At 54.1% G+C, this 26376-nt stretch overlaps 11 protein-coding genes across 11 annotated transcripts; 7 read left to right on the top strand and 4 right to left on the bottom strand.

Moving 5' to 3' along the window:
- Positions 1 to 728: 728 nt before the first annotated feature.
- On the top strand, positions 729 to 2274 carry CLUP02_01299 (uncharacterized protein; the record flags this gene model as incomplete). Its single annotated transcript, XM_049280341.1, has 6 exons — positions 729 to 927; positions 1140 to 1295; positions 1350 to 1474; positions 1540 to 1814; positions 1931 to 2017; positions 2082 to 2274. The coding sequence occupies 6 exons, from the start codon at positions 729 to 731 to the stop codon at positions 2272 to 2274; spliced, it is 1035 nt and encodes a 344-aa protein (XP_049136298.1).
- A 135-nt stretch (positions 2275 to 2409) lies between these two features.
- Positions 2410 to 2769, top strand: CLUP02_01300 (uncharacterized protein; the record flags this gene model as incomplete). Its single annotated transcript, XM_049280342.1, has 2 exons — positions 2410 to 2518; positions 2564 to 2769. 2 exons carry the CDS (start codon positions 2410 to 2412, stop codon positions 2767 to 2769), a joined length of 315 nt encoding a protein of 104 aa, XP_049136299.1.
- Positions 2770 to 4611: 1842 nt separating this feature from the next.
- Positions 4612 to 6367, bottom strand: CLUP02_01301 (phenylalanyl-tRNA synthetase; the record flags this gene model as incomplete). The annotated part of the gene is made up of 2 exons (XM_049280343.1): positions 4612 to 5972; positions 6034 to 6367. The coding sequence occupies 2 exons, from the start codon at positions 6365 to 6367 to the stop codon at positions 4612 to 4614; spliced, it is 1695 nt and encodes a 564-aa protein (XP_049136300.1).
- Positions 6368 to 6448: 81 nt separating this feature from the next.
- On the top strand, positions 6449 to 6643 carry CLUP02_01302 (uncharacterized protein; the record flags this gene model as incomplete). The annotated part of the gene is made up of 1 exon (XM_049280344.1): positions 6449 to 6643. The coding sequence occupies one exon, from the start codon at positions 6449 to 6451 to the stop codon at positions 6641 to 6643; it is 195 nt and encodes a 64-aa protein (XP_049136301.1).
- Positions 6644 to 7068: 425 nt separating this feature from the next.
- CLUP02_01303 (uncharacterized protein) lies at positions 7069 to 8482 on the top strand (the record flags this gene model as incomplete). The annotated part of the gene is made up of 4 exons (XM_049280345.1): positions 7069 to 7342; positions 7390 to 7412; positions 7603 to 8309; positions 8383 to 8482. 4 exons carry the CDS (start codon positions 7069 to 7071, stop codon positions 8480 to 8482), a joined length of 1104 nt encoding a protein of 367 aa, XP_049136302.1.
- A 660-nt stretch (positions 8483 to 9142) lies between these two features.
- On the bottom strand, positions 9143 to 10283 carry CLUP02_01304 (RNA polymerase Rpb3/RpoA insert domain-containing protein; the record flags this gene model as incomplete). The annotated part of the gene is made up of 3 exons (XM_049280346.1): positions 9143 to 9533; positions 9591 to 10156; positions 10221 to 10283. The coding sequence occupies 3 exons, from the start codon at positions 10281 to 10283 to the stop codon at positions 9143 to 9145; spliced, it is 1020 nt and encodes a 339-aa protein (XP_049136303.1).
- Positions 10284 to 10863: 580 nt separating this feature from the next.
- Positions 10864 to 11643, top strand: CLUP02_01305 (GrpE protein; the record flags this gene model as incomplete). The annotated part of the gene is made up of 2 exons (XM_049280347.1): positions 10864 to 11127; positions 11200 to 11643. 2 exons carry the CDS (start codon positions 10864 to 10866, stop codon positions 11641 to 11643), a joined length of 708 nt encoding a protein of 235 aa, XP_049136304.1.
- A 1029-nt stretch (positions 11644 to 12672) lies between these two features.
- Positions 12673 to 16195, bottom strand: CLUP02_01306 (uncharacterized protein; the record flags this gene model as incomplete). The annotated part of the gene is made up of 10 exons (XM_049280348.1): positions 12673 to 13574; positions 13631 to 13799; positions 13853 to 13983; positions 14032 to 14252; positions 14308 to 14397; positions 14460 to 14913; positions 15096 to 15200; positions 15255 to 15554; positions 15635 to 15751; positions 16021 to 16195. 10 exons carry the CDS (start codon positions 16193 to 16195, stop codon positions 12673 to 12675), a joined length of 2664 nt encoding a protein of 887 aa, XP_049136305.1.
- Positions 16196 to 16835: 640 nt separating this feature from the next.
- Positions 16836 to 20108, bottom strand: CLUP02_01307 (replication factor RFC1 C terminal domain-containing protein; the record flags this gene model as incomplete). The annotated part of the gene is made up of 3 exons (XM_049280349.1): positions 16836 to 17169; positions 17221 to 19821; positions 19873 to 20108. The coding sequence occupies 3 exons, from the start codon at positions 20106 to 20108 to the stop codon at positions 16836 to 16838; spliced, it is 3171 nt and encodes a 1056-aa protein (XP_049136306.1).
- Positions 20109 to 20487: 379 nt separating this feature from the next.
- CLUP02_01308 (replication factor C subunit 5) lies at positions 20488 to 22976 on the top strand (the record flags this gene model as incomplete). Its single annotated transcript, XM_049280350.1, has 7 exons — positions 20488 to 20922; positions 20979 to 21120; positions 21173 to 21341; positions 21409 to 21528; positions 21653 to 21899; positions 21953 to 22575; positions 22628 to 22976. The coding sequence occupies 7 exons, from the start codon at positions 20488 to 20490 to the stop codon at positions 22974 to 22976; spliced, it is 2085 nt and encodes a 694-aa protein (XP_049136307.1).
- Positions 22977 to 23024: 48 nt separating this feature from the next.
- CLUP02_01309 (uncharacterized protein) lies at positions 23025 to 25431 on the top strand (the record flags this gene model as incomplete). The annotated part of the gene is made up of 11 exons (XM_049280351.1): positions 23025 to 23268; positions 23331 to 23359; positions 23453 to 23563; positions 23658 to 23902; positions 23938 to 24132; positions 24229 to 24424; positions 24480 to 24645; positions 24735 to 24805; positions 24953 to 25083; positions 25142 to 25190; positions 25264 to 25431. The coding sequence occupies 11 exons, from the start codon at positions 23025 to 23027 to the stop codon at positions 25429 to 25431; spliced, it is 1605 nt and encodes a 534-aa protein (XP_049136308.1).
- Positions 25432 to 26376: the final 945 nt, after the last annotated feature.

Genomic DNA, 26376 nt, shown 5'->3' on the forward strand with positions numbered 1-26376 from the left:
CCGCCTTTTTGGAGAGTGCCGTCACAGTGGTGGAGACGGCAGGCGGGCAGACGGGGAGTCTCCTACGGTCCCCTTCCTTATCCGTTCCCACGGACAACATAGTCACGTCCTATGTTGCTAGTCACGCAGTCAATTTACAGCCCAGTCGCTGCGAGCGCAGGCAGCTTCCTCCAGGCTTCATGGTGGGAAAAAGGTTCACAGCAAAGCAGGGCGCGTGGGTTTGCCAAGGTGCATTGGCGCGAGAAGGAGCACGTCGGGATCGGACGACGCATGGAGAACAGCGGCAAGGCACCAGCTTGTACAATCATAGTGTACACAGGCTGAGAGAGATGCTATGAGATACGCAAGTTACTTTGATCGTTCGGCTCATCATTTCAACAACTCACCGGGCTGCTTATCTTGCCTCTGAGCAGAGCCCTCTGAGCAGAGAGACTGATAGAGGCGTGAAAGGCAAGCACTGGGCATCCAGCAGCCCAGGACCGAGACTAACACGGCTGACATGAATTGGGGCTGTGCAAGAGCAAGAGGCAATACGGATAGAGAGAAATGATACGGCAAAAGTTTTTCCTCCCACTCCAGAAGGCTTGGCATTCTTCAAGTCAGAAGTGACCACGGGATGCTTTCCGCGACATTGCTTTGCAATATCTGCCATGCCCATACCTCAAGCTCATCCTCAACAGGACCTTGCCCTTGCTTCGCGCTGTGCTGCGGTTTGCACCTGGTGGCTCATGGGAAATGATCCACGAAAGACCTGGACCTCCATCGTCCCTCGCTGGCGTGGAGATAGATGGAACCGCTTGACACGGCAGACTATTGACGAATCGAACAGGTCTTGGTTCGTCGGCCCCGCTGGAAATCGAATTGTCGAGAATGCCATTCGCCACCCCAGCCATTTTTTACGCGCAGTTTCCGTGTTCTGGTCCCTTGGTGTCTTCCTTAACGGATGAGCTAAGACTCTTGGACGGGCTAGATTCGAGTACGTACCGTTACGGTAGCGGCTCCAGTTATCTCCGCCTCAATCGGTAATTTCCTTAGTGACGACTTTACGGTGTGCCATGAGGGCGGTGCTTGCCTTCCATTGAACCCAAACTGGCTGGCACGGCTGTTCCCTCAGGGCAGGCACTGCTGTGACAGGGCAGTCTCTGAACGCAGTCTCGTTGTCGTTGTCGGCTCCAGCAGCAAACCTCTTCGCCTCCCGCAGGCCTCCCCCTGCAACAATTCTACGACGGGAGCCTCTTCCACGGCGGTTCCCCCACACGCCCACGCACTATCCGAAGGACCTGAACTGAGCCCAGGTGGACGTAGTGAAGAATGACGGCACGCTCTGAAGCGAGACTTGGGCTCCAAAGCGCTGAGAATCAGTGCCCCGACCCGCTACTTGACCGCAGTTACGGCAGCCGTCGACAGCACTACGTTCGGTAGCGGCGCATCGCCATCTTCGCACCCTTCCCACCGTATCCGTCCACCATGTCCTGTGACCTCACCTTCGGGTCTCTCTTATTTTCCCTTCCCGTACGTCCCTGGACACGCGAGAAACAGGCACAGCAAACAGCCACCAAGGGCTTGGGTCTCCCGTCGCTTCTGAGGTCTTGGGATGCCTCCGGTGCGTCCATTCCGAGTGGCATGCAGCCACCCGTTTCTAGAGACACCTGCATCGCGGATCTTCGAGATGCCCAGTCTGGACTCGGGCACACTCCGAATGTCAACGTTACCCCACAGATGCAGATACCAGACCTGTCGACTGTCACCATATTCATTAGTGATTCGACAACCGACACCTCGACAGCTCATCTCCCCGCTCTTGCGCTATCGCGGTTAAGCTAAAAAGACTCCAGGGATACCGAGTCAAATCCCCACAGCGTTCAGTCCCTAGCCAAGGGTCCATGGAGTGATGGGGGCTGTGCAGCAAATGTTGTGTTCACAAGACAAGCTCAGTCTTAATCACTCACTGTATCTACAACACTTGGAGTTTACGGTTCGATAATAGGCTTGGGGGCGGCGCCTCCTTGGACCACTTGTGATGCTATCAAACCAAGGTTCGCGCTTCTATCCGAAATTTCTTCTGACCATGTTGTCGGCAGGTTGCAGTGTAATCTGAATGACCGAAGCTTGTGTTCCTGGTCTTGGCTGAGCAACGCCTCCAACCCCCGGCATCATTATCATCTGGGGCTGGGGCTTGGCTTTGGAGGGGAGTTCACCCATGATGCGAGCCCGCCGCCCCTCTCAACGAACCGCAGCGATGGCGGCGCCAACTCAGCAGAAAACCTGCCTTGATCTAGGAGTTCATGCTATGACATACCGGCCGGATGAATAGGGGCAAGGCATTCCGTCACCCCGTGCGAGATTGATCGCGGGATGGGGTCCCGAAAAGCCTCAGTCACGGCTCGCCTTCGAAGCTTGAACTTCGCTATGCCGGCTCAGCCCGCGCCGGCACACGAGTCGGCCTACGAATTTTGTCTTCGCTCAGCCAGCTCTGCGCCAAATTGCACCGAGCCTCAGCCCCTTCCCTACGCCGCTGGTCAGAGACATTTACCAGTGCACACGCTCGTCTGATCCTTAGCAGAGGGACAATCAGCCACAATGGATATCGAGGTTCTATCCGCAGAGCCCAGAGGACAGCAGACGAACAAGATGGAATTTGCCTTCAGCATTCAACACGGCCCGGCCGCTGATCGTTGCAACGGCATCAGCACCCATTCTGTGACGCTGTTCGCCAATGTTTCAACCCGATCGCCCCGACACGCCGCAGAAACGCTCCCCTCTCTCTGATTGACACGGAAGATTACGGTCCTGCTGTACGGTCAGCAAATACCCTTCTGGCGATCTGGAAACGAGGCTGTGCAAAATACCAAGACTTTCCACCTGCCAGATTGATGTTTCGTGCTGCAATCGGCTTCCCCAGACACCGTTCTAGGCCAAGACATGCATGCTCTTTTTCTGCATTTCGCTGCACCTCCGACACTCTGTCTTTTCACTGGCGCCATTCCAGATAATACCGGCTGCCGATTGCCTAGTTGGGCAAGTTGCGCCTATAGCAAAGAGTCTTCGTTTCTCAACTCGCTTGCACGACAGTCAACGATCGACCAAGTCGTCTCCTACGGCCCCGAAAGTGCACTTTTGCAACTGCTGACCTGCAGGGCCTCAAGTTCATGGTTCCGACCGTAACCTTAGGTATCGTTTGTTGCGATCCTGCGGCATCAGGACGTCTATAGAGTAGTGTACTCATAAGCTTGATATGCCTTGCACCTTATCTCCCGGAAGAACGGGGGCTTCCTTGCACCAAAGACATTGTCTGCTCAGAGAGATTACCGCTTGATAAACTTTGCTGCCGAGTCGGACCTGAAGCGATGGCAAACTCATCTCATCCGTTCGGACAACAAACATTACAAGGAACTCGCTTGCGAGAGGGGGAAATCAGCATTGAGGAATTTTTTGCAACAATCACAGCTTGGTCTGATGCAACGAACGACGAGAGCTCGACAAGGGTACGTGGGCTGTGTAGTTTAACCGTCTAACAATCGAGCAAAACCTCTCCCCCCTCCACCACCATTGGTACTGTAGGCCGGCTCAAGTCTCATGTTTTTTGTGACAATGCGAGCGCGAGGATTGGCCAGAAATCTTGTGTGAAGAAAAGAAGAAGGAAGCCTTGAAACTGACTTTTTGCACGACCGTCCCAAGTTTCTTGGTGATGGGACGACGGGTCGATGGTCTACTCCATCTTCCCGAAGACTAATGCGCTCGTGCTGCTGCGCGCGAGCTTTATGTGTGAAGGTTTTGCGCATGATACAACCGATCTGCAACCCCGGCGTCACTGCTTCAGAATTTTATTTTCTTGCTTCATTCCCGAACCGGCGGAGTTGAGCTCCCGCAATCAGAGCAAGCATGATTACAATCGTCTGGGCAGCAGCAGCAGCAGCAGCAAAATCTTCTCTTCCTTTGTTCCGAGATGCTCGGACGCTTGACAGAGCGGTCCATGATCCACTGCTGACTTTCAACGGTTCTCTACTGCTGCTTTTTATCTTCTTCTTCCCGTTGGTCTGATGTTTCGTATGCATACATCACACGGTTGCTTCAGAATCATAGCTTCCGAGGAACACAGCACATCACATCTGCAAGACGACGGGATCAAAGGAAATCCCGAGGTCCCGTAACTTTTCACCCTGAAGTTCTAGTATTTTGATTCATGGCTCTGCTCAGCCTTCACAAACGCCAAGCTTGAGCTCAGTCCATCCTTTTTTTGGGGGGTGGTTCTTGATAGTACAATGTAGTTGATATGATACACGACCGTGACGGCCTCTTCTTCTACACAGGCACATGGCCAGGGCGCAAGCTAAAAGCTTAGCAGCACCCGTCTCACGACAACCCCTCAGGCAGAGACGTATAACTTACGCCGGGGTTCTAGTACACTAGAGTGATGCCATGCAGTCATGATGGCATGCCGAATGTGGACTTACTCACCGCCATCGGATCGGGAAGCCCTCGTCCCATCTTCAAGATGAGGGAATAACAAGTTGTTGGCAGCACAGCCCCCTTTTACCCCTCAAACTATGCCAACCGTTGAACAACTGCTTGCACAGTGTTTGTTTGCCTTTTTTCTTCTTCTGTCTTCCCCTACCGGATCTCGACGCCTAGCTTTTCGACCAATTTCCGGGTCACCTCGCTGTGCAGCTCATTGGTCTCCTCGTTGGTCAGGGTCCGCTCGAGACTTCGGTAGTTGATGCGGTAGCACATGCTACGTCGCCCCGTCTTGGGGTGCGTGAACTCGTCCACCAGCCGGACGTCCTCGGCCCGCTCGCCGGCGATGTCGCGCACCAGCTCCATGAAATCGTTTTCATGGAAGTCCTGCGTGTTGGCTTTCGTGTTGCCCCCCGCTGCCGAGGAGGTGCTCCCGAGCCAAAAGGAGACGTCCTTGGGGCAGGCCGGGTGCTTTGAAAAGGGCACGAAGCGCTTCATGCTATCGAGCTGGTCCGAGACGCCCCGGAACTGGCTCAGGAACCGCTCGTCCTTGGACCAGAAGAGGCGGATGTCGGGGATCTGGAAGAGGAGCATGGCGATGCGCTCGAGGCCGATGCCAAAGGCCCAGCCGACCTGCTGCGGCACGCCGGCGTTGATGGCGATGTCCTGCTTTACCACGCCGCAGCCCAGCACCTCTAGCCAGTCGCCTGCATAGTAGACCTCGAGCTCCCACGAGGGGCTCGTGAAGGGGAAGTACGCCTCGACCCAGCGGACACGCAAGGGTTCGTCCTTGTAATCCGGGTCCGCCTTCGCCGCGGCGGCTTTCGCTCTCGTGAAGATCTCGACCACCATGTTCTCGAGCGAGCGCTTCAGGTGGGCGCCGATGGCCTCGGCCTCGGCGGGGGAGTGGTGACCTTCCTGTAGGGGGTTCCGCTCCGCATCGTAGGCCGGGTGCGGGTCCTCGACTTTCACGTTGTGTTTCGGCAGCCTGTCGAGGTCCTCCCAGACGGCGGCGGCGATGTCGCCGTTAGGCACCTTTGTCCTGTCCCACATGCGGGCGCCTTCCATCTGGTGGAAGACGGGGTAGTGGCTCCTGTCGATGGCGTCGCGGCGGTAGACGTCTGCGCTGATGAGGTAGCCCTCGCTCAGGTTCTTTTGGAAAGTCTGCGCCTGGTGGGCGCTCGTGTGCGTGCGGAGGAGGGTGTCCTTGTTGAAGTAGTAGGTGTCTGATTTCGCGCGGCCGGGGTGGTCCAGGGGGAACCCGAGCGAATCAAAGTTCTGGTGCGTCGTGACGACGGGGTCAAAGGTGTTGTGGTACTTGTATGTCGGCGCCGGGAACTGCGACTCGATGATTTGCCGTGTGATGTAGACGGGGTGATCTTTTTGGAGGTGAAGCTTGCGCGAGGCGGCGTCGAGGACGTTTGTCGGGACGTTGAACCAGGTGTCTGTCGGTATCGTTTGGCCGTTGACCTCGACGGTCTTTTTCTGGTATAGGGTTCTCGAAATCGTCGAGGGTTCTGTGATATTTGTTTGTTCAGGATAAAGGGATCACCAAGGACCAATTGATTGGGATCTAACCTGAGGAGTAACTGCGCCGGCTACCGCTCATCGACAATGAAGCGATGGCCTGCCATTGTCGGGGAGCTCTCGCGGCGCAGGTGGCGCCACGGAGGCAACTTTGCAATTGCCTACCGGCTAATCTTGGGACGAGCATTTTGAAGTTGTGAACGCCCTTGTCCGTATGCAAAGGCCCTTTTGCTATGTGCTCATCACAGGCGTAGAGCTTCGATGTAGTGTTGCGACAAGAGCTGCCGTTAGGAAAAGGGAGCTTTCGCAGCAGTTGGTCGAAAAAGTGTCGATCGCCAGAAGTCTGACAAAAGCTACGGGATGCACGGGCCAAGCCAATTGGCATTGCGACCCGGGGCGGGCACACGGCGCCAGACCCTGCCGACTCCCCCCGGAGCAAGGGTCCGGAGACGCCCTTCATTAGCGCATGGCACCCTGGCTTCGCTGCAGGCCCAATGACGCACCAAAAAAAATCGAAGCAGCAGGTTCTGTTGTTGACTGTTGGTGGTGGTGGTTCCCTCTGAAAGGGGACTTGATCAATCAGCAAATCTCCTTTTTTTCTTTCGTTCCCTTGAGCCGACTCGAAGCGCGTCCCTCGTTCAGCCGAATCGGTGTTGATTAAGGTAAATAAAAAAAAGATAACGACAAAAAAAAGTTCGCGATAAACCGAGCCGATCTCCAATTCCTCGGCTTCTTCCATTCCTCCCACCACCTGCATACCCCAAAGCAGCGACAAAAAAAAAAGGCCTCCTGTACGACCACACCATCATCTCCCCCGAAGTCGGCTTTATAACAAAAAAAGACGTCACTCGACCGCAACGACCGAAAAGTGACGTCCCAGCAACACACGCTACTCAGCTGATAGTTGCCGATACGAGAGAGAGAGGGGAACCAGGCAATCTTGGACATAACTCACGTTAAATCCGAGAAAGGTCGTCCGTTTGTGCTTCTTTACTTACGGATCCTTTGCCATTTTCGCGACGCAGTGTTCAATTGCGCCGCAACGGGATGAGCTTATCATAGGGAACTGCGCAACACCCTGCAACGATGCAGCCCGCCGCCGCCGCCAACATGGTCGCCAGTAAATCGGCCGACGAGCCGTCCGGGCCGCCGTCGTCGTCGCAGCCCTCGCCGTTGAAGTTGGGCCAGGTCGAGGGGGCTCAGGAGAAGCAGCAGTCGAAAGCGCAACCGACGGCTACGGCGACGACGCCGGCGCCTCAAAAGCAGAAGAAGACGGCGGAACCATCGCTGAGGTATCCTTTTTGGTTCGGAGGCAGCGCCAGTAGTATGGCCGCCTGCGTGACCCATCCCCTGGATTTGGGTAAGTTCTACCGACCTTGATCTCGAGATATGGCGCGCGAGAGAGAGCCTGCGATATTACAAACGTCGGAGTGAGCCAAGAGCTGACAATGTCTCACAGTTAAGGTAATGCGCTCCCACTTCTACAACACACCAGCGAATGAAACCCTCGATTCATGGTAGCAAACTCAAGCTCTCTTAAGAGCCGTAGCAAACAACGACAAAACTACGTCGCTCCCAAAGCAAGAGCTCACTTACTTACACAATGCCACCCTCCTCTAGGTCCGCCTCCAGGTCCGCCGCCCCGACGCGCCAAAGAACATGGTCGGCACCTTCACCCACATCATCCGCAACCACGGCGTGACAGGCCTCTACAACGGCCTCTCGGCCTCCCTCCTCCGCCAGATGACCTACTCCACCGTCCGCTTCGGCGCCTACGAGGAGATGAAGATCCGCGCCACCCGCGCAAACGACGGCAAACCCCCCTCCTTCCCCGTCCTCGTCGCCATGGCCTCGGCCGCGGGCTTCGTCGGCGGCATCTCGGGAAACGCCGCCGACGTCCTCAACGTCCGCATGCAGCAGGACGCCGCCCTCCCCGCCGCCGAGCGCCGTAACTACAGCCACGCCCTCGAGGGCATGCTCCGCATGGCGCGAGAGGAAGGCATCATGAGCTGGTTCAGGGGCGTCCTCCCCAACAGCATGCGCGCTGCGGCCATGACGGCCTCGCAGCTCGCGTCGTACGATACCTTCAAGGGTATGCTCATCCGCCACACGCCCATGGGGGATAACCTGACGACGCACTTTACGGCCTCGTTCCTCGCTGGTGTGATGGCCGCCACGGTGACGAGCCCCATTGATGTCATCAAGACGCGGGTCATGTCGGCGAGCACCCAGGAGGGGCTGGCGCATACCCTGGCCAAGATTTACAAGGCTGAGGGTCTTGGGTGGATGTTCAAGGGCTGGGTGCCCAGTTTCCTCCGCCTCGGACCGTACGTTCTTGTCCCTCTCCCCTCTTGCTTGCGTGATGGACATCTTGCATACACTTTACTAACCCCCGCCTAGACAAACAATCTGTACATTTGTCTTCCTAGAGATGCACCGCAAGGTCTATAGAAAGGTTGCTGATATCGGCAACGGTGAAGATGCGTCCATCAAGGGATAATAGACACACAAAAAAGGCTTGTGTTGTGTTATAGAACGAGCGTTAAAATACCTAGATAGACTGGCGCTGCATCATCATCACTAGTACCATCTTGGCTTGTTTGGAGGCGTTGGAAAAAGAGGCAACTCTGCTGCATTTGACAGGAGTAATGGAGGGTATACACAGGAAAGAAAGATATGGTTGATTTTCTTTGCAGCAATTTCATGTTCGCTTCGTGTGAGGTTTGTGTGTGAGTTGTATTACAGATGTCCGGTAGAAGAGCTGCCTTCTCGGCCGAAATCGAACCCCGCCCACCTCTCTTTGCCCGAGTGTTTGACAGGCTGTTATCTTATTTTACGATTGCTCTACCGCCGTCATCCCCTGTCACGGGTGTCTATAAGCCAACCCATAAGCCAAGCCAGTCTGAGTGCAGGTCTAGCCGTCAGAACGCTGAGAAGCCTACCCCCTCTTGCCGCTGCGGAGTGCATCTTGTTGTGCGTATTGATTCCGTTTCGCGCGTCGTCAGGCAAACTCCACCTCCACCGAGCTGAATCAATGTAGCCAGCTGATGGCCAAGCTAGCTTCTTTGCAAAAATTCGCAAACTCCATTACCAACCCCATGTCTCAAAGTGGTTTTCATACATGAACGCCTTTTTATGATTTCGTGTTCGTTGTTCTCTCTCAGTTCCATCCAGACTGTCCGGAGGCGCCGTAAGGTGTCGTTGTGGTGTAGGGTGTCGTTGCGTTGCCTCCCCACGCGGTCTGGTTGCCGCCATTGAAAGGAGTGGTATAGCCTTGATCTTGCCAGGGGTTGCTGCCGTCCATATCCAAGTTGGGACTGCGAGGTCCATCAAAGTCGCCCATGCCATCGTCGTCTGCCTCGCCTGTGAGTATGTGGAGCGTGAGGGCCAACTTCTCCTGCAAGATCTTGATTCCTTCCTGGATAATCTGATCCGGCTCCAGACTGCCCACGCCTTCGACCTCAAAGTAAAACTTGCCGGGAACTGCGTCGTAGTCGAAAGCTTCGCCCTCTTGTGGGGGGTCCTCCATCTTGGCATATTTGCTCTCGGGCCTTTGCTACCATTAGCGACTATCATCTTTCAAGGAACATGTCATTCCAGTCACTCACCATTCGGCCTTCGCATCTTCTTCGAACCACATGTCCAGATGGTGTAGCTTGTTGTGAGGGTCGTATTCAAACCCAACAGCAGACGTTGGCATCCATTTTGCATGCTCCTTTGCAATACCCTTCTTCGCGATGCATGACACCTTAAGCTCCTGCCCTTTGCGCAGCTTCGCAATCAAAGAGCCTTGTCCTTCAGGGTCGAGGATTACAGGGTTTCCTACGGTGCCGTTCTGTCTGAAGCTGTCGACAATGAGGTCGCTGGCGTAGACTTTCATGGTCTCGTCTGATGAGCATCGCGCATGCAGCGTAAGCTTTACGCTGCAGTTGTCGCAATACTGCTCGCAGTCGCAGTCTCGGGTGTAAAGCAAGCTGTTGACGTCCTTGGACTGGAGGGGAATCAGACCCAGGCGATGGGCAATGAACTCGTCAGCGAGGACAGATGTGTTGGCCTCGATTTCGACCAGGTCGATGGCGATCACAGGGACTTCAGCCTGGATAACGCGACGCAGCGAGTTGGCGAAGGAAAGGTCGCAGTTCGATAGATCAAAGTTGACGTGGATGTTATCAGCCTAACGATGCGCCGGGCTGTCAGTTTGGAATGCCACTAGCTAAGTGGATTTTGGGAAGTAATACCCCTGAGATCTTGATCGATGGTCCTCCGGACTCGCCATCCAACAGCATCGGCTCGTAATCCATCGCGCCGCCGTTCCCCTTTCAGTCGTAGCTCGGCCAAAGGTTCTGAGATGCAATTCGGATGATAGTGCGGCAAACGTGTTCAATTTCGTATGTACGTGAAGCAAGAGCGCCTTGGCAATCGTAATTATCGTGGGTCGCAGGTGGAATGAATGGTGGAAGATGGCAATTGTGTCACGGTGGAGGGGAGGCTGAATGGATGTTTTTGCGACCAGAGCCAGAGTGAACCCTGCCGCCTCAGGTGCCACTGAATTACCAATTGGAAGGTGCGGCGACTGTGCCTGGCGCCTGCTGAGAGCGCGTTGGCCTTGCCTTGGCGCTAGTGTTATCGATAAAGCTCTGAGCGGTCCCTCGATTCATCCGCCCCCGGATGGAGCTGTTTGGAATCTTATGATTGGGCGCGAACTTTCCCGCATGGCCGGGGGGTCAAGGGACGGCAATTCGTCACTTGGGGCCATTCCGATAAAATTTCATTTTCTTCTAAAAGCTTCTCCGTACACGCGACCAGTCCCTACATCGCCTCCTCGATTCCAACCACGTTTTCGCCCGCCCGAGTCTTTTACACAACACCACAACCGCCACAATGTTCAGACAAGCCATTGCTACCTCTTCCCGCGCAGTGCGCACCGGCATGCGCACCCAGACTCCCAAGTCTGTTTTCCAAAATCAGTTCCAGAGCTCCCCTGCCTTCAGGATACGAGCCGCGCAACCCGCCGTTGCGAGATGGTACAGCGACGCCAAGGAGACGACCGAGGCCACCAAGGAGGGCGAGAAGCCTGCCGATGATGCCGAGTCTGCCCTGAAGAAGCAGTTGGAGACCAAGGAGAAGGAGGCTGCTGACTGGAAGGTTCGTTCGCATTCTGTCCCCCGATCTCGGACACCGAGGATCGAGACCCAATTCTAACATGCAGCTCTCCAGGACAAGTGCCTTCGCACCATCGCCGACTTCCGTAACCTCCAGGACCGCACACAACGCGAGGTCAAGCAGGCGCGCGACTTCGCCCTGCAGAAGTTCTCCAAGGACCTCATTGACAGCATCGACAACCTCGACCGCGCCCTCTCCATGGTGCCCCAGGAGAAGCTCAAGGTCGAGGAGAAGTCGGGCGATCTCAAGGATCTCGCCAACCTGTACGAGGGTCTCAAGATGACCGACGACATCCTCATGTCGACGCTGAAGAAGCACGGCATCGAGCGCTTCGACCCCGAGGGCGAGAAGTTCAACCCCAACGAGCATGACGCCACCTTCATGGCACCTCAGCCCGACAAGGAGGACAACACCGTCTTCCACGTCCAGCAGAAAGGCTTCAAGCTCAACGGCCGCGTGATGCGCGCTGCCAAGGTCGGCGTCGTCAAGAACGCTTAAGAGGCCGATGTCTCGACATCCTACATCACAATTCCGATCTCTACGAAGATCTTGTTCTAAAAAATCATGGGGCTGGTCGGCTCACCGCTGGAGGCGTCGGCAACCTACCAGCCCCCCTTGTACTATTATGTTCTACGATATTCTCTCGATTCCCGGAACAGCGAACTGGGCGTTCCGGTCGGTGTATAATGCTCCTCTCATGATGTGACAATAGCATGGCGGAAAAAAATGTAAGGGGGCCGCAAATGGGAAGGCCTTTTTGCTGGATGAAAAGAAGAAACGGATAGAATCTGGATACGTTTGTGTATACATAGACCCCGAATAGGGGTTTCGGGGTCTAATGATTCTTCTCAAAGCTCTGGTACAATTTAATCATACCGTCTAGGGGATTTCAATCTCCCTGTGTCTTAATCACACACGCACAATCACATCCCGGTCTTTGCAATCACAACCGATTAAGGTTGAACGTAATATTTTGGCACTACCTATTTCCACTAACAATGTCGTAAGGCCGCACTCGGCTCCTAGGCCAATCCAACATCTTCCAGTAATCTCGACATAGAGCATCGTACTCAAACAATGGACACATCATGACCCAAATCATCGTTCGTAGAAAGCAAGCTGGAAGGGGGACAAGATCGGAAGAGTTCGTCAAGAACTGTGCGTTCCCCCAACCTGCGACGTGGTGTTAGTCAATGGTCCCACTCGACACTGATGATGGTAGCTTGGCAGTACCTAATTGTTTGCTCATAACAAACTTGTCAAAAGACTGAGAGGCCAGGACTCGAAGATCCAAAGCCATCATAGTCGTCGAGAAAAGTCGAGTCGTCACCAATCGCCCTAGCCATATAGCTTTGTCCTCGTATTCTCGTAAGCCCGGTGAACTCACCACAATCCAAGTCCTAGAACTTATCCATCAGCAACAGGCAATAAAGAGCCACGCTGAACATAGCAATATAGAAGCGAGAATGTCACAAGAACAGCCGACTGTGTCATAGTCCAGTTCCTACTGCAAACTCATTCCAGATTTCAACCAGAAAGGTCCAAGGCCGCCATCTTATCCCGGAAGTTCTGCGAGACAGCCCGGCGAACCTCATCGGGACTCGACAAGTTGGCTCTCGAGCACTCTTCCATGATCCGGGTCTTGCAACGAACCAGCTCCTTCTTCATCTTCTCATTCTCATCCTCGGCGTCCTTGAGGGAGTGGAACTTGGCCTGAACCTCGTACCGCAAGTCGTGCAAGTGCGCAGACACACGGCGCAACACCCGATTCTCATGCTTCTGGCGCTTGGCGAGCTCCTCGGCCGCCTTCCTCTCCTCTTCGGCGCGTTCCTCAGCAGCTTTACGCTCTCGCTCAGCAAGCTCCTCGGCGGCCTTGCGTTCCTTCTCGGCGAGCTCTTCCGCTGCGATTCTCTCCTTCTCAGCACGCTCCCACGCGGCCTTGCGCTCCCAGGCCTCTCTGAGCTCCCGCGCTGCACGCTCGCGATCGGCGCGTTCTTGGGCGGCCCTCTGCGCCAGGACGTGGTCGACAGACAGGCGCATCTCGCGAAGCTCCTTCTGGGCTTGACCGACGTCGACGCGCAGGACGGCGTTCTCGCGGGTGACCTCCTCGTCTCGGGTTTTCCAGCGGAGGATGGTCTTCTGGCGCTGCGTGATGAGTTCGGCCGCGCTCGCCGCCTCGACGCCGGCGACCTTGCGGGCACCGGGGGTGTTGAGGATCGTCTCGATGTCGGAGTGGGTGTAGTGCTGGGCCCAGGGGCCGCTGGGCTCGGTAGTGGTGGTCGAATCCTCAGTGACAGCTTTGGGAGGCGCGATCGGGGGGTCGCCTTGTTCATGATACTCAATCTTGCGGAAGTTACGTGCGACTTCGGGGTTCATGCGATCGAAGAGGCCGAACCACCAGTTGCGCATCTTGTGCTGGAAGGTCACGCCTATGCTAGAGTCAGTGTATTTATACCTTTGAGAGGGTTATTGCTGTGCTTATTACCAGCAGGCAGGTAGATGATGGAAGGTTCGGAGTCAAGAGAGTAGCAGGGCGTGAGATAGCCATTGTCGTTGATGTCTCTCTGGGTCTCGAACTCCATGAGGAGACGGTCAGGCGCTTTCTCTCTAGGAGGGCCATCCTCCATGGAAGTCTCGGGACGCATACGCTGAGCCTAAAACCTATTCAGCGGTGGGTTGCTTAGAGCGAAGATGCAGTAAAACTTACATCATCGGCCATGAAGACCTTTCCGTCAGTGTTCTGCTCAGCACATCCCTCGGCCAGAAGGCGGAAAGTACAAGGGGAGATTCTTCCAGTCTCGGGATCACCCTCGTCGTCCGAGATACCGTAGTCCTCAACTAGCATGTGTCAGTATCGATGCGAATCATGACTTGAGCCAGACTTACCAAAGTTGCGGTCCGGGTCGTAAGGCAGTTTGTAGGGGAGCAGCCCCTTGAAAGAGGACTCAGGGGTCTTGGTGACCGGAGGGAGGTAATCCTCGAATCTGAAATCTTCGAAATCGGGCGCGATGTGGAGATATTTGGGGCGAGGGACATTGTAGGCTCCCTTCCTGTCCGCAGTATCCGGGGCGTACTCAGCAGACAACAGATGGGTGTCATCGAGCATCCTAGACACAGTCCGTCATCAGGCTGAACGAAGCAACTGGTCACACGAAAACTCACTTGGCGTAGTCATCCTTCTCTCGCTTCACATCAGCTCTCAAGCCCGAAGTCGCGGCTCCCTTGATGGGAGATGGCTGCGTCTTGGAAGTACTGGTAAAATTGTGGTTAGGATGATGACGAGTAGGAGGGCACATCCTCGGACGGAGACTCACTTCTGGGGTTCGCCGCATGCAAAGCCGCCACCGTCGACAGCCCTTTCCTTTCCCTTGCCCTCAGGCTTCTCGCCGTGCTCGCTGCGAGCGAAGCCGCCGCCATCGGCAGCTCTTCCTTTTCCCTTGATGTCTGGCTTCTCATCATGTTGGCAAGAAGGGCCGTCAACCGCAACCTTGGCAGCATCTCTCTTCGCTCTTAGAGCAGACTCAAAAGCCTTCACCTCCATCCAAGATCGCAGCGGGTCGTTCGCATCTCGCATGGAGCCGCGTACAGCATCGTAGGCCTTCATCATGGAGTCTGTCATGAACCACTCCTTCGCGAAAGGGTGACCGGCCGAGCAGCCAGGGAGCTGAGGGCTAGGCTCATCGGCACTGTAGTCGACCAGCTCGCTTTGAAAGATGGACCAGTCCTTGGTCGTGGGGATTCCTTCTATCTTGATGCTGGGATCAGGAACTAGGATAAGTCGGTTAGTTACGACATTCATATGAGGGAAAGAGCTAACAGAAAATTCTACGAGGCCCAGGCAGGGAGTAGGTAGATGATGTCAGTGAGAGCAGAAAGGTATTTCATTGAAACCAGAATGTGCTATCTAAGACCCTAGTGGAAGCAGCAGAACAACGCGGAGCACTTGATACCTTCATGGACCGAACGCGAGTACGACTCCGAATCGGTGCTGATGCTCACTTCCCAGAGGTTGACACCGGCATAGCGGGCATGGTCAAAAACGACCGTCTCCGGGCCTGTGTTCAAGAAGTTAGAGAAAGAGTTGAGAAGATGACAATTCAAAGACTCACTCGAAGAACGGTTGAACTCGTGCAAGTTGTTGTCTTGCTCCCAGTTGCCGTACAAGACCGTGTCGTGGGTGAGGGCTCCATTGTCCTGGCCGTGGGGTCCGACATTGGAGTTCATCATTTCGAACTCGTCGAGATCGTAGATGTCGTCGTGGTCTTCACTGAGGAAGCCCTGTTCATCGTACATATTGGCAGCGTAGATGTCGTGGGACGACTCGCGCGACTCGCGAGACGCCTCTTCGATGATGGAAAGGCGATGGGGATTGTGATCTTCGAGGGTACCCGCGGTGTCGATATTGTTTGCTATTTTTCTTCGTCAGGAATACGGTTCGTACTTGCGCTGAAAGCAGCCCAAAGATCGATGAGCAGGTCGAATGACTTACCAGACTTGGAGCGCGAGTGCTGGCCGCGGTCACGTCGAGAAGACATTCTCGACAGGCGCTTAAGAGTAGTGAAGCTCTTTGACTTCTTGAGAGAGAAGGCTGCCTTCGATACCAGACCTGCGATGAAGATAATGAGCAACTGTGAAGCGATGAAAAAATGTTGGTAACGAGGATCCGAGTATGGGAAGGAAGGGCAATCAGGTGTTCTCGAGTATTTCCGAAGAAACAAACGCCTCAAACACTCGAGATTGGAAGATGGATGAAGCTCAGCAGGACTCGATTGGAAGAAAGAGGAAGGATCGGAAAATGAATGAACAGAGGGTGGTTGAGGCGAGAGATCGTGAGATCAGGAAGGCAAAGCGTCTATGGTCGGAGGAGATATTCACCCTTCAAGGCCTTTGCGGCAATCCGGAACGTCTTCTTGGACCCGGGCTTCTTTTGATCCTTCTCATTCATCATCTTGAAGCTTGAAGCCCCTCCGACGGCTAAGCGGGATGATCCAAAGCGCTCGACATCATGGACAGCCGGTTGGACGTAAGCGTTGTAACTGATAGGAATCATTTGATGTGGCGGACTGCGCAACGAACGTTTTGGATTAGCTTCGTGCTTTTGGAAGGCGAGGTAACAAATCGAAGCCATCAAGAGGTACTCACTTCGAACTTGGAATGCTGAAAAATGAGGGACTCGGAGCTTGGTTGGGTGCCTTTCAAGTTTTGTGTATGGTTGACATGACCCCTTGTACTGATGGTGATGCGTGTGTTCGGGGGATTCTGGCAAAGGTTCAAGAACAACCCATTTTGGCAGGAAGCTCTCCTTAAGGATTCACTGGCCATGGATGGGCTGCACAAAAACGTTGTCTACCAAATACTCGCAGTTGCCTTTCATAAAGATGTCAAAATGCAGCTGTCATTCTCAAGTCTGGTTCCTCACATATTAACTTACACAGACGTTGTCGCTCACACCACTTTACACTGATTACCTTTCATGATGTACATTCCTCAAATCATTTTGTGATTGGTAAACGACTTCATACAATATCTAGCCGCTGATCAAAGGTGTTCAAAGAACAGTAGGAATTCCTGATTTAAACCTCATAATTCTACAATTGCCATGGATGCCCCACTCGAACTCAGTGAACACTGGCGTTCTCCTCCCATGATAACAGGTGCCCCTAGATTGATATCTGTCGACCATTATGCCATTACTTCTTGCCCTTTCCCTTGGCAGTCGTTGCCTTGGCCTTGGGCCTACCCTTCTTAGGCTTGGCATCTTCATCTTCATCGTCATCGTCATCGCCTGCTTTGGCCTTCTTCGTTGCTCTCTTAGCCTTCGGTTTGGGCGCCTTGATTAGCTTGTCCTTCTTCAAGTCAATCTTGTCCTCGTCCTCCTCGCCCGCATCGGCAGGTTCTGCAACATCGGCATCATCGTCCTCCTCAATAGCTTCTTCGAGATCCGGAGCCTCCTTCGCCACCTTCTTGGGCTCCATGATATTGCTGGCCTTCAAGAAAGGGATAGGATGAGACATTGCGTTGTAGCTGGAGAGTTGTTAGCGCTAAGAATGAATAGCAAGAAGCATGAGTACTTACGTTCGCGTGAATGCCGCTTTTGTCTTGGATTCGATATCAGCCCGGCCCTCAGCTTGCGGACCAACGCCGAGCTCCTGAATCGCATCGAAGTCGTCTCGTGTCAAGTAGTAGCTGTCCATCAGCTCGATAATCTCGTCGACAGATTCCTTGCCTTCGACGGACAACCGGCGTATCATCTGATCCCACAAGACAGGCAGATATTGCTGGCGAACCTCATTGGCGTCTCCAGATGACCTCAACCGCATGTGTGAGTGTAGCTCACGGACAAATCGACCGAGTTTGCCAGTCTTGCTGTTGTTGCCGAGCCAGGAGGTGAAGTTGGAGCCCATGAGCTGGCCAGCAACGAAGCTCGATGGTCGAACCGTGCTGAAAACGGCGTGAGTAGGCATGAGACTCCATTGCTGTTGAGGCCCGTGAATCATTCGATCAACCAGATCACCATCACTGATGCTCTCCGCCGCCTGATCTATCAATTCGAGGTACTTCAGGTTCTCTTCCCTCTTGTTGTAACCTCTGTTGTTAAGTGCCATTGGCTTTGAGCGCAGGTAGTTTTCCTGGATCATCAGGTAACTGAACTCATGGTCGTTGAAGTACAGCTCGATCTTTTCATTCAAAGTAGTTTTGCTGGCGGGAGCGAACAGACCACCAGCGAGCATCTTCTGGCAAATATCCCAAGGCTTGAGAACGACGTGTTTCTCCCATGCCTTGGTCATTGCCTTGCCCTTGTCGTAGCTCATCGATGCTTGGTCGAGCTTGGCGGTGGAGATCATGTTGATGATTTGCCGAATATCCTTGTTGCTGCCTTCGATGAGGGCATCGACAACAGGCACAGGTAGCTTGAGGCCTTCGCGATGACATATTGTCATGATACGGGACCGGACCTGTTCTACCGTCGGGCGCCTGAAGGGAACATCCATGGCGACGAAGTCAAACGGCTTCATCTTTGGCAGTTTCCGCTCATTGCAAATGAGAATCAGGGGAATCTCGGTCTTTTTGCAGAACTTAGCCAGGGCTCCAACACCACCACGATCTCCTGCGGACATTCCGTCGACCTCGTCCATAATCAACACAATGTTCTTCTTTTCTCCGTCAACCTTCTTGCCGTCTCCAGCAAAGAAGCCGAGAAGCGATGTGTTGTTCATGATATCAGCGACGCCATTTTCGACTAATTTCTTACTGCGAGTGTCACTGGCGTTGCTCTCAATGACATCGAAGCCCTCGAGTTTGGCAGCCAAGTGTGCTGCAGTGGTCTTGCCGATGCCGGGCGGACCAGAGATTATGATAGCTCGCGTGCCACCCATACCGTCTGCGCCGCGCCGTTGAAAGTCGTACTTGCGTGCCTTTTGCCAATTCCTCAACCAAGCCTGGATCTTCTCGACCTGCGCCTTGTTGCCGCAGATATGATTGAGTGCCGTCGGCGCATACTTTGATGTCCAAAGCTGCACTGGAGCTGCTGTCGGGGCAGGGGCAACTGTAGTCCCCCGAGCGGCGGCTGCTTGCTTGGCTGCCTTCTCTGCTGCAGCCTTCCGGGCCTTCTCTTCTCGCTCCATCTCCATTGCCTGGATCTTGATAGCCTCCTCGTCTTTCTTCTTCTTCTCGCGCGCCTTCTCCGCACCCTTGCCGGAGCCGCCATAGGCAGGCAATTTCCTGATGAGTTCGAACAGGCCCTCCTCGTTGATGGTTTTGATGTTCATGTCCCTGATCTTCTTCAGCTTACTGGGTCCTGCATCGTCTCCCAGGACGACATAGCTGGTCTTGCTACTTGGTGCTCCAGTAATTTTGCCACCGTACTTCTTGACCAACGCCTGACCTTCCTCACGGCCGATGGTTTGAAGGACACCGGTGAAGACGAATGTCAATCCAGAAAGACATTCATCCTCGCCATCGGGCAGTTCCGCGGCACCTGCGTTAGCAGGCACAGCCGCGCTGTTTCCTCCACCACCGGCATTCTTCCTCCAGTCAAACTTTGGGGCATTTGGGTCCTGGGGTGGAGGTGTCGGAGGGCGGACAGTGGGGATGTTGTCGAGGATCGACTGATAAGCCGAATCTTCAGGTTCGTCTGCCTTTTTAGCCCTGGGAGCGCGTGGCTTAGCGGGCGCCTTCTTTTTTGGCGGCTGCTCTTCCTCCTCTTCCTCCTCATCCTCGTCAGGAGTCTTGCGCCTCTTTGTGCCAGCTGCTGCCCTTGTGCTCTTGCTTGGGGTGCCATTGGCGGCACTCCGCGAGGCTACACGCTTCGGTTTTGGTTGAATATCCTCGTCGCTCTCGTCCTCCGCATAGTCGTCGGTCTTTCGCTTGTTGCGACCCTTCACATCAGCAGCAAAGATGTCATCGTCATCCTCATCGTCTTCGTCTTTGTAAGCATCGGCATCGTCATCGGACTCAATCTTGGTGTATGTCCTGGCGGCGCGCTTCTTGGGCGTTACTTCTACAGGTTTCGCAGTAGTCTTCTTGTTGCGTGGGCTGGTCCTGATCTCGACTTCGGTCTTCACTTTAGTTGCTTGGTCTGGCTTTGCGGCGGGTGCAGGCTTAGCCGCCTTGGAAGATTTGGATGATGCAAAGTAGTCGCTGGCTGTGGTCTCGGTTCCCTTAGCAGCCTCGTCTCTGCTACAGAATTAGAAGCAATCGACGAAGAGGGCAATACAGTTCGCGTACTTAGCCTTCTTCCTGACAGCAGCTTTCGCTGCCGGTTTTCTAGGACGAGTTAGCTTGGTCTTCAACTGCAGGGTTTTGGAATCGACTAACGGCGCAGGAGTAGGGTCGGCATCATCGTCGCTGTCCTCGATGACTTTCCTGCCCCTTCGGGCCTTTGGGGGCTCCTCGACCTTTTTTGGCAAGGGCTTCGGGGGCCCGCCTCCCTTCGGCCCAAAGAATGACCTAATATCAGGCATTGCGTTTTGTACAGTCACCTGTCTTCCGTTGAGTGATTGTTGAAAGCAGCGAAAAGTTTATATCGAAAGTTGGCCTACTGTTGCCTGGAGGGAAGTTGGAGGTTGACAGACGAAAAGACCAATCGAGGTCGCCGTGCCTGGCGTCAAGTCGGGAAGCGTGCACGTAATGGATTTCCAGTTGCTACGCGAAAGTGACGCGAGGTCCGTGACCCCGGTCAGTTCACTTTAGAGTGCTGTGGCGCAGCAGCTCCAGGCAAAGCCTCAGCAAAATTATCGCCCAACATCTCAGGCCATCCAAGCCACACCTAAGCTCTCGTGAAGCTAGGGACGTTTTTTTGGAGATCGCATCATCAACGACGTTCATCGGCAAGTCGCAAACATGAGGCCCACCGCTCCTACGGCGCTTCTCAGCGCCTTCCAAGGCCTCAGAATATCTACGACGCCGACAGTCAGTCCTCTTAGGGCCGCGATCCGACCTCAATTGACGAAGCCGCTGGTCGCATCCCAGATCCTCCGCGATGCCCGCCCGTTTTCCACGACACCTGCAGCGCAGGGCACATGGCTCGAACCCTCGATCGACCGAACGAAGAAGATGATGAAAGGACGTCCTCGCGTGGCTACGGGAGGATCGACCAAGGGCACGACTGTCATCTGGGGCGACTACGGTCTCCGAATGAAGGATCACCACCGAAGAATCAGCGCCAAGCAGCTGAAGAACGCTGAAGATACGATTAAGATGAGATTACGTGGTCAAAAGTACCGACTGTACAAGAGAGTGTGCTGCAACGTTGGTGTCTATGTGTCTGGTAACGAGGTAAGGCGGATGTTGAGGAATTATGGGCGATAGTCAAGTGCTGATTCCCGGACTAGATGCGTATGGGTAAGGGAAAGGGTTCTTTCGATCATTGGGCGGCGCGTGTTGCTGTCAACCAGATCGTTTTCGAGATCAGAGGAATGCTTCACGAGGCTGTTGCGAAGGATGCCTTCCGTCTGGCGGGTAACAAGTTGCCCGGTGAGTACATTTCCAATTGCGTGAAGCACAGCCAAGACTGACTTAATGCTAGGTCAATGGGAGTTTGTACACAAGGGAGCGGCTCCTGTTGTCGGTATTACGAAACTTGAGAACGGTGTTACGTTGGAGGATCTGAAGAGACCAAGAAAGGCGATTGCGCCTGAAGACTTGCTGGCTGAGGCAACGAGCAAGCCCACCAGCGCGGCGTCTACCACTACGCCGTCTGCAGCGCCCTAAAGTTTTGGATGAAAATGATTGTAACATTTACCGCTCTTAACTTTGAGATAGGCTCAGCGCAATCTCAAGTTCATGGAGTGGCTGTACTATAGATGACCTTACCAGATGGGGAGGTGTCATTGCGACTGTACAAGTAAAGGAAATACCTTTTACACCCATAATCAGTCTACCGTTAGATTATCATTGAAATATGTTTTTTGCACGCATAGGTTTTTATAGAGTCGGATGAATTCGAGGGTCGTTACTAGGCGCCAAGTAATGGTGTATGCCTCAAAGCTGTCATGTGTGGCTTGAGGGCACGGGCCTATGCCACCAGCCACGCCTCGATATTTCCCACTCAACGCGAACGCGTCTTCTTGCAGAGCGCATCACCAGAAAGTCCCACGCTCTGCAGCCCGCTCCGCCAGCCAACTTCAGGTCTTCAACACGGCGTTTTCCACATCACAGCAACCAAAATGGCGCTTATTGTCGATAAAAATAGACCAAGGTCACTAGATGCTCTGACATACCATCAGGAGCTTTCAGACCGTCTTGGCTCTCTGGTAGGAAGCTACAAATCTGCTCTCTCCCAGGCAGCTGCTCACACATTTTACAGGCTCAGAGCGGAGATTTCCCCCATTTATTGGTATACGGTCCGTCCGGCGCTGGAAAGAAGACACGCATCGTTGCCACACTGAAGGAGCTGTACGGACCCGGTGTAGAGAAGATCAAGATCGATGCGCGTGTTTTCCAGACGTCGAGTAACCGCAAGCTCGAATTCAACATTGTCGCGTCAAACTACCATCTCGAGATCACCCCGTCAGACGTCGGAAACTACGACAGAGTTGTCGTTCAGGATCTGCTGAAGGAGGTGGCACAGACACAACAGGTCGATCAGTCGGCAAAGCAAAGATTCAAGGTCGTGGTCATCAATGAGGCAGACCACCTTACCAGAGATGCGCAGGCTGCGCTGCGTCGCACGATGGAGAAGTACTCTCCTAACCTACGATTGATCCTCCTAGCGAATTCGACGGCAAACATCATCGCCCCCATCCGATCGAGAACACTGCTGGTCCGAGTAGCTGCACCAACCCACGAGCAAATTTGTGAGGTCCTGGCAGTGTCAGCGAAGAAGGAGAACTGGCCCATGGTGAAGGGCCTGCATATGAGGATCGCGCAGGAGAGTGGCAGGAATCTGCGACGAGCTCTGCTCATGTACGAGGCTGTCCACGCACAAAAGTAGGACACCTTTGCACGACATTTGCAGGATCAGAAACTAACAAGCCAACAGTGAGAAAGTCACGGATAGCACACCAATCCCGCCGCCAGACTGGGAGGCACTCATCAGCCAGATAGCGAGGGAGATTGTCGATGAGCACACGCCGGCACGGATTCTCCAAGTGCGAGCAAAGCTATACGACCTTCTCACGCACTGCATCCCGCCAACCACGATTCTCAAGACGCTCACCTTCAAGCTCATTGCGTTGATCGACGATGCCCTGAAGGCGGAGGTGATCAAGTGGTCGGCATTCTACGAGCACCGGATCAGGATGGGCACGAAGGTCATCTTCCACCTGGAAGCGTTTGTGGCCAAGTTCATGAGGATCATGGAGATGTACTTGATGAGCATGGAGCTGTGAGCAAAATGGATAATACAAAAGGAGGCGTTTAGGGGTTCAAGGCGGCATATGTCGGGGGCACATACTTCTTCTACTACTATCGGGCACGCCAGGCCAGTGCCAAAATGCAAACAAGTCCACTTCGCGGTTTCCAACCAGCTGGGTCTCTCATGTGTTTCGCCATCAGTCCGATTGGATGTTTATGAGTGTAAGTCGAGCGTCCAATGCCTCCAAGAGCATTCGGAGCCGCAGTGCATGCATGTGGTAACTTATGATCGATCGGCAAAGCCTCACGGCAGGGCCCATACTTCCAGTCAGGATGACCGACCAGGGTACCGAGGATAGAATGTCGGTTTCTGTATCTTGGGTGCTTAGGCGACGATGCTGCCTCACGCAAGATGCAAGTGAACCTATTGCGTAAATCTGATAGGTCACCACGCAAGCGGCTAGGACGGCTCCTCTTCTTTTTTTGCTTGCACTCAACAATCTGTCATCAGGAGTTCCCCAACAGAAAGGGCGAAATTCCCACATGCTTATATGGAGATGCCAGAGATCCATATTCTGCCGCACGAGGCTCGGAGGACGCGGTGATTTATCCTAAATGGCCCGTTTGAGAGTATCTCCGATTTCCAGAATAAACCCCGACCAAAGGTTGAAGCAACAACATTTTTTTTTCGCTCTTTGACACGGACAGGTAATCAGTACCCTGTGTTTCTCCACACAAATCGTTTAGATGTGAAAGGATCCTTCGCCCGGGTTTCCCGTAAAGAAGGAAGACCCCTCCAGCCCTCCTTCCCGGGCCACAAATTACAGATGCGGCGGCAACGACGGCGGGACGGCGTTTTGCCCAAGCCTTCCCCCGCGGGTGTCGGGTATGCCAAGACTACTTCCATTCGTCCATCCTATGAGACGGCGGGAGGTGGACTGACCCGGATGAGCAAGGAAAGGTTAGGTCGGAATCAGTCTCACACATGCTGCATAGTACTGTACTGCGTAAGAACAACGGAGCAGGGGGGGTAAATGTGAGGACGGGCAAGGGACCCGGCCTTCTGGAATGGCAGCACGCAGCACGACTAAAACAGCGCATCACAAGCACGGGCGCGCACTTGCCCCTGTGTATCGATACTTCACTGAGGTACTTCGACTGGTGGACATGGGATATCCGGGTGCCCACGGGGTAAAATGCGGGAAGTCTGTGAGCTGTCTGGGGAGTCCAGGGTTGGGTGAAAGGGTTCTGAGGGGGAAAACGCGGAGGCGAGGTGTTTAACTGCAGGAGGCCATCATGCCACGTTTGGTGCTGGACAAAATTTGCTAGCTGGAACGTGAATCTCTTCGATTCGATCATGTTCACAGAGTCGACAGGAACCAGTATTTTTGTATCCTCTTTGGAGGAAAGGGCTCTTGATATGAGGCAAGCCACTTTTCCAGAAGACAGCGCCAGGCGTCAGGTACACAAAAACATGATGCAGGTGCCTTAGGTAAGACAGGCAGCACACAGCACCTGCCTGTTGTGTGTTGCATCAGAGGATGGCATCCGACTACAAGCAATCCATGGGCGTCTCTTTTCCTCTCTTGAACCTGCGCAAGCACGAGCGGGACTTCCGTTTAACCCCTCCAACCACACACGCACACCACCACTCGCTACACCAGCAATTTCTATCAATGGTTTTCTTCTGCCTGCAGGGTGCTAGTACAGATGTGCCCCTCCATTTGCCTACAGGCCCATGCCATGCTGCAGCAATACGACAACCAACCTCCTCATGCTGCCTGCAACTTCAGATGGAGGTTACTTGGTTCCCCCAACTGGCGGCGGCCTCGACGGCGGCCATGATAGCTCCGATGCAACTCTAGTATCATGGAGAACAGATCACCCAAGTGGATGCTACTATTCGTACCAATGTACTACGTACGGAGTACTTTGGCAGCCTCCGTAGGTTATTCTGTGGACCGCAGCCGACGTCGGAGATGCCGCATGATAGGACTGCAATCATCGACAGTCATCACAGTGGGTTCGGGAGCATTTTTTCTCTTCCGAAGGACAATCGGCAACAAGCGCTAGTGCGCAGCCTGAGAGATTACCCACAATCTGCAAGGAGAAAGAAGACAGTTACAAATTGCGGCTGCAGGCGTGGTGGATTACGACCCCGGAATCTGCGAGACTTTGTTGAATCCCGACCCAATGCCAGACCCCGAAATGCCTACGAGGAACAGCGGGGCCTGCGGAGCCCTGGGACCGTTCGATTCTCGACTTTGTTGAAGTTACCTCCCGTTGGATGCTCCGATACAACCGGCATACATTTGTTTGAAGCACAACATCATTGCCTTTGAGAGGACCTGGGTTGATATGGTCGTTGCAAGGTCGTCAAGAAGTCGCGGGAGCCAAGCCAAAGGACACAATCATCAATATGTCATCGTTGGGGTCGTGGCCAATCACGGAGGCCGGAACACCACGGCACTCAAGGATCGCGCGCCGTGATCAGCATCCATCGTCCTCGGCTGGCGTACACTTGGCTGGGCGACAGCCGCATGGCTTCCTGAATAGCGGCGCAATGCGGTCAGCCTAGGAGGTAGGAGACCTATGAGGCGCAAACTCGACGCCGCTGGGGAAGAAGAGTGCGGGGAACGCTGGGCAGGTGAGGGGCACGCTTTGGTGCCTCGTGCGCTTGACGCCAAAATGATTTGACAGCAAAGCGTCGGGAGACCAGTCTGCCGCATTGACAAATTCTTGGAGCTTCCGGTTGTCCTCGGTCTGGTTCGGCCACTCAAGCAACCAAGGTGATGATGGACGAAGAAGTCGCGTGATGGGCGCCACTTATCCCACTGGCGCATTCTCGGCGAGTTCAGGCCAGGACACGAAAAGACAGGCTACAAACCGAGACAGAAGACCATGAGAGATGTCGACACTCACAGCCGCGGTGAGAGAAGAAAGCTCCACCAAGACGGTGGCTCACAATATCTCCTGCTTCGATGAAGTGACATGGTCAATGGTAAATCGATGAATATATATCATAGGGCCGACTTTAGGCGGTCAGGGTATCCATACAGGCTATTTACGAGCACGAGCAGGAGACAACTTCAGTACCGACACTGATTGACACACGATGCCCCCGTTTTAAGACAGGCTCCCTAGCGCTGATGGTGTGAAAACGAATGGATCGTCACCTGTATACATGAGCGCAAGACTATGAGAAGGCTCTTGGAGGTCGTCACCGTCATCCCAATAACAGGCTACCATGGATCACGAGCAGGGCCAGGGTCATTGGGCGTTCAATTTGCTCGGCCGGTCGACGGGAGAATCTAATCGGTAGGCGGACAGAGTTCGTCGCATTCAGATGAGCTACGGATACTTGGTAAAGTACTTGCAAGGCACAGTTGCGAGGTCCAATTGTGTCTTTTTTGTCTCTCATTAGCGCAGAAACCC

The sequence above is a fragment of the Colletotrichum lupini genome, chromosome 1, assembly GCF_023278565.1.
Source record: "Colletotrichum lupini chromosome 1, complete sequence".
NCBI classification, from domain to species: domain Eukaryota; kingdom Fungi; phylum Ascomycota; class Sordariomycetes; order Glomerellales; family Glomerellaceae; genus Colletotrichum; species Colletotrichum lupini.